The sequence below is a fragment of the Pipistrellus kuhlii genome, unplaced genomic scaffold (assembly GCF_014108245.1).
Source record: "Pipistrellus kuhlii isolate mPipKuh1 unplaced genomic scaffold, mPipKuh1.p scaffold_m20_p_3, whole genome shotgun sequence".
Classification (NCBI taxonomy): domain Eukaryota; kingdom Metazoa; phylum Chordata; class Mammalia; order Chiroptera; family Vespertilionidae; genus Pipistrellus; species Pipistrellus kuhlii.
The window spans coordinates 167034774-167047968 of record NW_023425529.1 but is presented as its reverse complement, the minus strand read 5'-3'; the positions used below and the strand labels follow the sequence as shown (position 1 = coordinate 167047968).

General features: G+C 32.5%; 1 protein-coding gene across 2 annotated transcripts in view; it reads left to right on the top strand.

Annotated features, from left to right (window-relative positions):
• ADAM9 (ADAM metallopeptidase domain 9) overlaps positions 1–13195 on the top strand; it is a 98304-nt gene that overhangs the window by 82028 nt on the left and 3081 nt on the right. For both annotated transcript variants that reach the window (XM_036455202.2, XM_036455200.2), the window contains 3 exons: positions 3725–3866; positions 5356–5443; positions 12446–12513. In XM_036455202.2, coding sequence (XP_036311095.1) covers positions 3725–3866; positions 5356–5443; positions 12446–12513 — 298 coding nt within the window. The remainder of the gene's footprint in view (positions 1–3724; positions 3867–5355; positions 5444–12445; positions 12514–13195) is intronic.

The window sequence follows — 13195 nt, the reverse complement described above, 5'->3', positions numbered from 1 at the left end:
CCACTATCTTTCTACTGAGAAGATATGCTTTCTTTCTCCTGGGTAAATACTAGGTGGAATGGCTGGCTCATAGAGTAGGTTTATATTTAGCATTTTTAGAAACTGCCAAACTGTTTCCCAAAGTGGCTGTACCAATGTACACTCTCTCCAGTTGTTTGTGAAGGTTCTAATTTCTCCACATCCTCTCCAATACTTGGTATGATCAGTTTTTGTAATTTTAGCAATACTGGTAGGAATGTAGTGGTATTTCACTGTGATTTTAATTTGTATTTCTCTAATTACTAGTGATGTTGATCATCATCTCATGTGCTTATTTGCCATCCACATGTCAGTTTTAGTGACATGTCTATTCAAATTGCCTCATTAGTTAGATTGTTTGTCTTCCTGAGTTTTGAGAGTTCTTTATTCTGCATACAAGTTCTTTGTATGTAGAATTGTATTTTCTTTGCTTTGTAAGTGTTTTCTCCTGTTCTGTTTACTTTGGCTTTCTTTTTTTTCTAGTTTCAGTTTCTTAGATCATTCAGGTAATTGATTTGAGACCCTTTTTTTCTTTTCTTAGTGTATGCATTGTAGTGCTATCAGTTGTCCTTTAAGAACTACTTTTTTGTTCCCCACACATATCAATTCTACATACAAAGGACTTGTATGTGGGATTTTCCAGAAATTTTAGTGTTATTGATCTCTCATTTATTCCACTATCTTCTGAGAGCATACTTTGTTTGATTTGAATTCTTTTATATTTTTTGACACTTGTTTTATAGCCCAGAAGGTGGTTTACCTTAGTAATTAAATTTGTATACACTTGAAAATAATTTGTATTCTGCTATAATTATGTGGAGTGTTTTATAAGTAATTAGTTCCTGTTAACTGGCAGATTTCAGTTTATACCTTATTTCCCCTAGGAAGTTTTCTCTGACTGCCTAAATGTGAATTAACATGCCCTTCCTATTCTCTTGTTACCGTAAGCGCTGACAGATGTTTAAGTCTTTTATATATTTACCGATTTCTGTATACTTGTTCTGTCAATTATTGAGAGAGGAATATTGAAGTTCTTGGCTATAACAGCAAATATATCTATTTTTCCTGGCAGTTCTATTAGTTTTTGCTTTATATGTTGTGTTATTAGGTACATAAACATTTAGGATTATTCTGTTCATTTTATATGTTGGCCCTACATTATTAAAAATAGCTCTCTTTATATCTGGTAATATTCTGTTATGAAATTAAATATTAATATCGTTACTCCAGATTTATTTTTTTAGTCAGCATGGAAAATATATTCTCATCCTTTTGCTTTTAATCTATAGGTGTCCCCCAAAAATGTATACATATCATAACAGTTGATAGCTCAATTTTGAAAATGAAATGTATTTTAATAAACATTGTCTTTATAATTTTATGCAAAGTGTGTGTATGTTTTTTTGGGGACACCCTATATTTGTGTCTTTATATTTAAAGCAGATTTCTTGTAGGCTGCATATGGTTGGGTCTTGCTTTTTTATCTAGTTTGCCAATCTCTGCCTTTTGAGTGAGTTCATCTGAATATATTTAATTAGATTATATCTTTGGGTTTAGAGCTACCATATTGATATTTATCAAAATTTCTTTTCATGTGATATTGTACCACTTTAGTATATTTCCATTTATCTCCCTCTGCCTTTTGTGGTATTGCTGATATACTTCTGTATACACTATGAATCCTACAATACACTGTTACTATTGTGCTTTAAATAGTTGATTATTTTTTGAAGATATTTAATAGAAAAAGTCTTTATATTTTCTCACATAATTACTATTTCTGTACTCGTGTGTGTGTGTGTGTGTGTGTGTGTGTGTGTGTGTGTAAAGTCACATTTCTATCTGCTATCATTTAATTTCTGCTTGTGGTACTTCTTTTCATATTTCTTATAATGCAAGTCTACCTGTGACAAATATTTTAGCTCTTGTATATCTGAAAAAGCATTTTGCCTCAAATAATAACTGGGTAAAATATTCTCGGGTGAAGTTTTATCACCATTTTACTTCTTCAAGGATGTTCCTACATTGTCTTCCAGCTTACATTGTTTTTCCCATCTTTTTTTTTTTTTTTTTTGTATATTCTGTTTGTAATGTGTGTTTTTACCCTCTAAGATTTTCTCTTCATCTCTGATTTTTAGTATTTGATTATAATGTGCCTTGGCATACTTGAAATTTGTTAAACTTGTTTGATTTGTGCCTTCATAGGTTTTTTCAAATTTTGGCAATTTTGTCTTAAAAATTTTTTAAAATAATAACTAGGTGCTTTATTGAATTATATGCACAGATATGTCATATGTAGTACATTTAGACATTAATTGACTTTCAGTAAAGAATTTTTTTTTCTCCTGACTCTTCTAAATCCCAGGATCTTTTTAATACCAATGTTGTATGCTTTAATCAAAATTTTGTCTACTGATTAGTAGGTATGAAATTATATAATCAAGCTTGCTTTACTCTTTCTATATTTTTAATTGGGTTGAATGTTGTTTCATGTAATGTCATACAACTTATAACAGAAATTTCTGGTACTTTTAAAAACTTACAATTGTGAGGAAAAATTTTATAGCATATCATTTCTATTCATATTTACTATAGTCTTTTCCTCAAGACCATGGTACAGATAAAGTTAATGTTAGTGAATTTTTAAAAGTATAGTAAGATAAAATCCAGAAGCCATAAAAGATAAGGTTGATAAATTCAACTACCCAAGAATAATAAACTTAAGCTTGGGGAGAAGCATTGTATCATAAGACTAATGGCAAACTGGGGAGAATGCTCCCAGCTTATACACAGGCAAAACTAATATACCTAATACATAAAGAGCTTTTAGAAATTGAGAAGGAAAAAACCCCTTGTCCAGTAGAATAGTCAAAGGACTGAGCAGAAAAGAAATTACATTTCCTTAAGAATGAAAAGTTACTTAACTCATAGTTTAAAAAAATGCAAATGAAAATGATATAAAGTATAATTTTTCACCTACTAGGTTGGCTAACATGGACAAGTTTGACCCTATAGGTGAGGCTGTGATGAATTCCTATATATTGCTGGCTGGTGTGGTAAATTGTAACCACCATTATGGGGGTCAATTTGACAGTGCCTTAAAAAAAATGAATGCATTTACCCTCTGAGATGTAGTTCTACTTTTGGGAAATTATTCTATAGAGATGTCAGCACCCTATGTTATTACTCATTATAATAATAGCATTATTTTAGGGTTATTCATTATAGCATTTCTAAATAACAAAATATTAGAAAAATGAAAATATCAGTTGGATACTGGCTCATTAAACTATAGGACATCCTTACAATGTAATTTTGTAAATCTATACAGAAGATGAGATGGTCCTCAATGTATGGTTTTGGAAGATATATAGATGAGTGAAAAAAACAATGTGCTAAGTAGTGTTTATGGTATGCTACCTTTTATGTAAGAAAAGGTTGACAACAATAACATACTTTATTCTTGCTTATATTTGCATGAAGAAATAATGTGAGATAACATAAGAAAGTATTATAATAAGCGGTTCTTCTGGGGAAGGCAAAAAAAAGTGGGCAGGGATGAAATATGAGAGTATATAATTTATATCAGTTTAACTTTTGACCAGTCGGAAAATTAATGTAAAACATTTATAATCACCTACTATGTTCTAGTTAATATGAGTTAACTTCTAATTTAATGTCATTAATATAAAATTCTTCTCTCTAGACAAGAATACTGCACTGAGGGATGGACTTCTAGTATTCTTCTTCTTAGTTGTTCCCCTTATTGTGTTGGCTGCTTTTGTCTTCTTCAAGAGAAATCAACTACGACAAAGATGCTTCAGAAAGAAGAGATCACAAACATATGAGTACTTAGAATTTTTTCCTTTTAAATTCATATAATTTATGTAATTATAATGATGATAATCATATCATAGAGGCTGGTTTAAAAATAGTGTTCTAAATTATCTCTCTATTCTTTGGACATGATTAGCAGAGGTAGAAGGATAGTGATAGTTTAGCTACCTCTTAAAATGATGAGGGGAAAGTATTATGGTAACCAGCTTATATAGTTCTGAAAATGGCCCTTTGAATTCATTTTGCTTGAGATTGATGTATGATAGTGGGATAAATAGGATTTGGGGCTACAGTTTCTGATTTGAACTTCTTAATTAGAGATTAAAATATGCAATAAAGATTTAAAAGTGTAAATTAAATGTTGGAATTTTTCTTACGTGTTTACTTTAAGGATCAGTTCTCACAGAGGAAGAGCTTTTCAAATCACAGTTTGGGGAAGAGGATTTGTAAATTATAAACTTTTAAGAAATAAGTTTTGTGGAAGAAAGGGTTGTCATAATTCAGACAACTAATCTATTTAATCTGTGTGTAACACTTGTATTACTATCTCTCACTATCATTTACATGTTGGCAATAGAATGTAGCATAGATAAGAGTGGACCTTGTAATCAGCTCTAAATTTAAGTTCCAGTTTGTCATTTGTTAAACTCATGAACTGAAATAACAAAACTCTTTGAATAGTAAAACTCTATTTTACTTCTTCTAAAATAACAACAATAATACCTATCTCTTAAAGTTGATGTGCAGATTAAATGAGAAAGTATTAACAAGTAAACCCATAGCACATTAACTGGCACTGTGCAATTACTTAGTAATTAAGTTTTATTATGTTAATGATTTCAAAATATACATATTCTCCTTGATTGCTTACCGTTACTTCATTGCTCTATTTTTTCTCACACAGAGTATTTTCTTAGAGTATCCTGATGTGAGCTTTAATTTTTAACATAGTCTACAACAGATTTATCTTTCTATCTGTTCTTTCTCTTTCTTATACACTTGACTGACCAAATCATGTAATTCCCCAATCTGCATCTCCGAAATTTTAGCTATCTCCCATACATTTCTTTCTAATTGACTTGCTTTTGCCTCAGTATGTCTGAAACTCAACTCATATATTTTTTAGCTTATCGTTTGCTCTTCCTGAACTTCCTAGTTCATAGAGTAACTACTTGAAATTTTGTAGCTTAAGAGTATGCTTTTACTCTTCTGATTTTAGGAAGAATTGAGGAGAAAAGTCAAAGTCTAGTCTCATTGACCAAAACTTTATAATTTCTTAGAATTTCATTTCATTTCATTGTGAAACAGGTTAATAAAACTTTCTAGTACTGTAAGGATAAAAAAAATGTGTAAAAGCTGTTAAAAATGGGATAAATTTATCTGTCATCATCATCACCTCTACATCACTATTCTGTTTTGGGGAATATACAAGGTATGCGTAATACGTCATGTAGAAATATTTTAATCTTTGTTTAACTTAAAAGTAATTCTGTCTTTCAGATCAGATGGCAAAAATCAAGGAAAAGTTTCTAGACAACCACCGAGTGTTCCTCGACACGTTTCTCCAGTGACTCCTCCCAGAGGACCTGTAAGTTTAAAATGAAAAGTTGTATTTCTTTACTATTATTATGATTTCACATTTATTTAAAAATATGTTTTTATTGACTTCAGACTGTAGGGGTGTCGAACTCAATCAGAGAAGGGGCCAAAATCTAAAATCCAGCCTAAATCGCGGGCCGAATGGTTTACTGAACAGTCATAAACTGTCATTGTGATGGAACCACAGCGGAGTGCAGTGATGACAGCGCGGTGCGGGCCACATTGCAAGGCCTGGCGGGACGGATTTGGCCCGCGGGCCTTGTGTTTGACACATGTGCTTCAGAGAGAGGAAGGGAGAGGGAGATAGAAACAGAACATCAGTGATGAGAGAGAATCACATTGGCTGCCTCCTCCAACCTCCCCCTCTCTGAGATGGAACCTGCATCCCAGAAATGTGCCCTGTCCTTGTAATCAAACCGTTACTTCTGATTAATGGTGTCAGCCCTTAATTACTAAGCCATACCAGCTGGGCTCATTTTTAAAATTAAAAAAAAAAATGTCACATCGATTTAGAAATAATTCTTAAGAATTTAAGAATGTGATCTATAGGTGGTCTCTGGGTTAGTAAAAGAAATACCAGTGGGATCCCTGGCTCAGAGGAGAGGGAAAGCATCTAGATCATAAGAGTACTTTGTTTTGAAACCAAGACTGGAAAATGATATGGGTCCCATGCTATCCCTATTTATTTCTATGTCTGCTCTCTTTCTGTTTTCATTGCCTGGCTTATGTAGGCATGTTACCAAAGACCTGGTATTGGACTGGAACACACTTAATTGTCTCAGCAATGGGACCAGTAATCACTCCTCCTCTGAATGTATTAGGAAGTATTGGGATAATGACATACTTTTTCTCATTAGCATATAATCCTAAAACATCCAATATAATAAAAGGCTAATATACAAATTGTCCCCTCTACTGAGAGTTTGACCAGGAGTTCAACCAGGGGTGGGGCCAGCTGGTCAACCGCCCTTAGCCCCTCCCCCAGGCTGGCTGGCCTGATCAGCCTCTGATCAGGTGGGCCAGCCACACCCTACCCATGCACGAATTCGTGCACCGGGCCTCTAGTATGTAATATTACTTTGTAATTCTTTTTTCTATTTTAAAATTTATTTTAAAATTGTATTTATTGAGGGGGACATTGGTTAATAAAATTATATAGGTTTCACGTGTACAGTTCTGATACATCATCAGTATATTGGCATTGTATGACCACCATTCAAATCAAATCTTTTTCCATCACCACATATTTAATGCCCTTTACCCTTTTTTACCCTCCTACACCCTTCTGTCTGGTAACCACCATACTGTTGTTTGGTGTCTAAGTTTTTTATTATTTTTTTTTATTTGCTCATTTGTTGCTTTCAGTTTTATATCCCATATAGGAGAATATGATTTTACTTTATATATTTTAAAACTTTGTATAATGTTTTGTTTGATGTTTTACACATTTATCTACAATTTACTTTTCCCTTTAGCATTGCTTTTTTATTTATCCCTATCAATATATGTAGCCCCTGTTCATTCATTTTCAATGTTTATATTACATTATGTAAGTACCACACAATTTAAAAATAAATTTTCCTGTTATCACACAATTTTAAAATCCATTTTCAGATTACCAAATTAGTAGGTAATAATTTACAATTACCAGATTATGGCTGAGATGATCATTTTATATGTCTTCTCATGTATGTTTGTGAGTTCTGAGACTGCACTGTCTAATAGTATTGGCTATTTAAATTTTATTTTAAATGAAATAAAATTAAGAATTTTATTCCTCATTTCACATTTTAAATGCTTGATTGATCACATGTGACCACTGATTACAGTATTGGACAGCACAGAGAGAGCACATTTTCAACATTGCAGAACATTTTTTTAGAGAGCATTGATCTAGGGTCATATAAGAATTAAATTGTTGAGTTGAAAGAAATGTGAATATTTACTGGAAATTGCCAAATTGCTTTCCAAGTAGGTTATACCATGGGATGATTGAATTGTCAGTGGTGTATGAGTATTCCTGCCAACCTACATCTTTGTCAACACCTGGTATTTTCAGACTTTTAAAGTATTTCCAATTTATGTGGAATGAATTGATTAGATATGCTTCCTCATGTTTTATATATATGGAGTCTCTTATACTACTCCTTTTTCTCTAATAAAAAAGAAACAAAAATTATGCCCCTTTCTTCCTTAATTATATATATTCAAGATTTTTTCATATCACTGCAAATACAGCACAGTCCCTACATATACAAGTTAGAAATTACATATATGTTCTTTCTTAACCTTGACATATTTTTATTGTAGTAAAATATATATGCTATAAAATTTGCCATAATCATTTTAAGTGTACAATTTAGTGGCATTTACATTCACAATATTGTGCAGTTATTATTACTGTCTTTTTTGTAAGACTATTTCATTACCCCAAACAGAAATTCTATACGCATGAATCAATAATTTCTATCTCTCCTTCTCTATAAGTTTGAGAATACTTTTTCATTTCTGGAAAAAAGACTATTGGAACTTTGATAGCGATTGCGTTGAATCTGTTGATCACTTTGAGTTGACAGATCTTGACAATACTGTCTTGAAACCATGAATGTTAGTTGTCCATTAATTTAGGTCTTGTTTAATTTTTTCATCAATAGGTTGTAAATTTTCAGTGTACAAGTCTTTGACCTTCTTGGTTAAGTTTATCCCTACGTATTTTATTCTTTGGATGCTATTGTAAATGGAATTGCTTTCTTAATTTTAGTTTTCTTTTCATATTGTTCATTGTTGGTGGATAGAAACAAAATAGATTTTTGCATTTTTATTACATATTTTGCATCACTGCTTAATTATCTCTAGTAGCTTTCTTGTGGTTTCTTTGAAATATTCTACTTATATATCGGATCATATTATGAAGTAGTTGGAAATAGAAGTAGTTGTACTTCTTTTTTCCTATTTGAATACCATTAATTAATTAATTATTTTGTCCAATTGTTTTGGCTAGAACTTCCAGCACTATGTTGCATAGCAGTGGTAAAATCAGCATCCTTATATTATTCCTGAACTTAGTGGAGGAAGCTTTCAGTTTTTCTGGCATATTTAAAAATATCTTCATGTTCTTCCTGTGAAATCTTTCTTGTTGATATTTAGAAATCCTTAAAACAATTCCTAATAGCTATTTTTACATTTCAGCTGTTGGTAGAGACCTTACATAAGAAATTAAGAAAGACAATCATCTCTCACTTATTTTTAAAAATATTAATATTAGCTATTATTTTAATATATTTGCCTTATATCTTTTCATGTCTCAGCTCAAGATTTTTTGTTGTTTTAAGATTTGTATAAAATGTCTCATAGATAATATAGTCCTTTTTTCCGATAGTTTATCCTCATTTGCCTATACAAGTTGGGCCCCTTTTCTCCTCCCCTTTTAGGTTTTTGTGTCGCAGAATATTTTTTTATGACCATGTTTGCCACCAACTTGAATTAGATACATTTATTTTAAGTGCTCCCCCCTTTAATTTTTTTTTAATAATATATTTTATTGATTTTTTAAAGAGAGGAAGGGAGAGAGATAGAGAGCTAGAAACGTCGATGAGAGAGGAACATCAACCAGCTGCCGCTTGCACACCTCCTACCGGGGATGTGCCCGCAACCAACATACATGCCCCTCACCAGAATCGAACCTGGGATCGTTCAGTCCGCAGACCGACGCTCTGCCACTGAGCCAAACCGGTTTCGGCCCCCCTTTAACTTTTATGCTACTATAAATAAAGTTTTAATACCCTACTTAACAAGTAGAGTTGCCATTTTCTGATTCTATTTGTCATTAAGCTTTGTGTGCTTTTATATTTTATTTCAGGTAAAAGAGTTGCTTTCAACATTTCTTGTAATGCAGTTCTTATGGTGGTGAACTCTCTCAACTTTTGTTTGTTGGGGAAAGCCTTTTGATTTTTCTTTATCGCTGATTGTTAACCTGGCTGGATGATAGAGTACTCTTCACTGATATTTTTTGTCTTTCATTATTTTGAATATATTATTTCCTCTCTCCTGGCCTTTTTCTGCTGAGAAATCTGATGATAGCTGACGGGGGTTCCTTTGTAGGTTACTATCTTTTTCCTCCCTCGCTGTCTTTATAATTCTTCCTTTATCATTGGCATTTCATTATTGGAATATAAGGTGTCTTAGAGATGGTGTTTTTTTGTTTGTTTGCATTGAGATAATTAAGTTTTCTGTTAGTTTATTGTACTTTTATGTTCAATTTATTCCCCAACTTTAGGAAGCTCTCATCTGTTATTTAAATAGGCTCTCTCTTCTCCATCTGGGATACCCATTATCTTAGGTTGCCCTTCCTAATAGAGTCCGATAATTCTCACAGAATGTTTTCACTTTAAAAAGATCTTAGTTCTCTCTGCTCTTCCATCTGAATTATTTCCAATGCTTTATAATACATTCCTCATCTCATTAATTGAGTTCTTTAGCTCTGGATTTCTGTTTGGTTCTTTATTTTAGAGTTTAAATCTCTTTGGTAAAACACTTCTTTTGTTTATTAATTTTATTCCTGAGCTCACTGAACTGCCTTTCTGAATTTTTTGCTATTTCATTGAGTTGCTTCATAACAGGTATTGAGAATTCTCTGTCATTTAGATACCAGTCTTTCATCACTTTTGAGTTTGGTTTCTGTAGAATTGTTATTTTATTTTTTGTGATACTATGTTACTGTGATTGTTCATGGTGCTTGATGGGTTGTCCCATTGTGAGTAAGGAGTATGTACCCCATTTTTTTTTTTTAGTGTCATAGCATTCCATCTTATGGATTTACCATACATTTAAAAACAGGTTGTTTCAAATCTTTTTACTATAAAAAAAAGATGTTTTATGTACATTGATTTTTTACATACATATAACAGAATATGTACAATAAATGCCAAGAAGTAGACTTTATCCCTTTAATGCTGTACCTAGGCTTGATGGATGAGGATGGAGATAATTTGTTTTTGCATCTCTTCTCTATTTTCATAGTATAAACAAATCATTCCATGGGCAAAAAAATAGCAGAACAACTGTCCCATAGCAGGAGCCATAGAATGTGTAAGCTCTAGTTCATCACTGTGCATATTCTGCCACTAATAGAGCTTTAGTAGATAATGGAGACCATCTTAATAAAGAACACTTCACAGTGATTTAGCAATTTCATCCGATCTTCCCTGACTTTTTCTAATGTAATGTAATATGTGAAAAATTTTCTTACTTTACTCTCTTATTTAAGGCTGTGTTATAAAGTCTCACTTTGCTGTAAAACTTTCTTTCAACCACCTTGTCAAGGAAGAATATAAGGAATTCCAAAAGCAGATTAGTAGTATTTGTACAATAGTACTATTTAGGTACTGTATAGATTTGGCAATATATTTTTTGGAAGATTTTATTTAAAATATATTGACATAGGAAATGTGTTATGTTTTAAATAATGTAGTTGATTATAATATTTTAGTAATATTGAACTTAAATATATATAGCCTTAAAATAATTAAGTATTCCATATTCATTGGTAAAGATTTTGAATAAGTAAAATATTTTTAAATGTCAACATTATAAGTAAGTTGTCTATTCATTGATTTTATTGGGTCGGCAACTAAGTAATTGCGGATTTTAAAAAAATCAAAGACAATTTTTTTTATGGAACTAAATAACTTTATTCTGTAATGTATTGCCCATTTTGATCAATGACCTTTTGCCATCTTTCAGGCAGCATCATAATCCCACGTTCAAAAAACTTCTGGTTTTTATTAGCAAAAAACTGAATCAGGTACAATTTGACATCATCATCATTATTGAAATTTTTACCATTCAAGGAGTTTTGTAAAGATCGAAACAAAAAGTAATCAGATGGTGCAAGGTCAGGACTATATGGTGGATGTGGCAAAACATCCCAACCAAGCTCCATTAATTTTTGCCGAGTGACCAAAGATGTGTGTGGCCTTGCATTGTCATGATGGAATACAACACCTTTTCGATTTGTCAATTCGGGCCGCTTTTCTTTAACTGCATTGTTTAATTTCGTTAGTTGTTCAATGTAGACATCAGAATTGATCATTTGGTTGGGTGGTAAGAGTTCAAAGTAGACAATTCCTTTGTAATCCCACCAAACTGATAACAAAACCTTCTTTTGATGAATATCAGCTTTTGATGTTGTTTGAGTTGGTTCACCTGGCCTGCTCCATGATCTTTTCCGCTTGATATTGTTGTAAACAACCCATTTTTCATCGCCAGTTATCAGTCGTTTTAAAAATGAATCATTTTCACTATGTTTCTTTAGCAAATCGCAGCTGCTAATGCGTTGCGTTAACTGTGATTCTTTCAGTTCGTGAGGAACCCATGTATCGAGTTTTTGAACATAGCCAAGTTGTTTTAAGTGATTTTCAATGCATGTATGTGATACATGAAGCTTCTCTGCAATCTTACGTGTTGTACTGTGACAGTCCGAATTGATTATTGCTTTGATTAGGGCGTCATCAACTTCAACTGGACGACCAGAGCGTTTTTCATCTTTGAGTGAAAAATCACCAGAACGAAATTTGGCAAACCAATTTTGACACTGCCGTTCTTTTAAGGCTTCGTCATCATAAATAACACATAACTTTTTATGAGCTTGGGATACGTTTTTCCCTTTGTGGAAATAAAAAAGCAAAATATGACAAAAATGTTCCTTTTGATTTTCCATTTTTCAACGAACGCCAAACAAAAACTACAAAACAGATCAAAAAACTTTTTTTACTGATTAACAGCTGAATAGCCAACTATCAAATAACAAAATGTGTTTTACATTTGTACTATGTCTGCAAACCTAAAAATTCAACTGAAGCCATATATGTGTGAAACCCGCAATTACTTAGCTGCCGACCCAATAAATATATTGGTTATTTTTATATGGAAAATAACTGAATAGAAAATATATTTATGAGTGCATTGTGATAATAACTTTTTTCTCTTGTAGAATGTATATGAAAACAGATTTCCTGTACCAACATATGCAGTGAAGCAGCCTCAGCAGTTCCCATCAAGGTTTGAAATGAATTTGTTTAGATTACTTGTCCAGAATGAAATTCAGAAATAATGGCTAATATTTTTCCTTCTATTTTGATTTGATGTAGGACAGGTATTTATTGCTGACAGTATAGATAGTTCATTAATTTAAGAATTGTATGTAAGTGTTGTCATATTAGTGCAGTGTCAAATGAAATTTTTAAGAAGCTTCAGCAAGACAGTAAACCGCTGCTGCAGCCTTTGGTGAATGCACGGTTCAGAAAGAAGGACCTTTGGGAATGGGAAACCAGGTGGGCTGGATTAGACACTAGTGAACTTCCAAAGAAACGAGGAATTGTGAAGCTAAGGCCCAGGAGAGGAACACAGCCTGGTGATGATCCCAGCTTTAGGGACCATTTTTCTGTTGTAGATGTGTGTGTCTATAAAGTGAGAACTAAGAGGTTAGGGAGCTGAGGAAAGCTTTCAACAAACGCAGAGAGTTGAGGGGGACAGAAATTGGAGCCCTGCCAAGGATCAGATACCCTGACAAACATCCCAGGCTTTGCATTGCAACACAGGGGTAATAGTGAACTAGATTCTCAACTTATTCCTACAGGTTTTTTTGTTTTGTTTTGTTTTGTTTTGTTTTTTAATATTTACCTCTCCTTCCTTGAGAAAAAGCCAGACATATAAGAAAAGGAAAATGTGACTAAAACCAAGA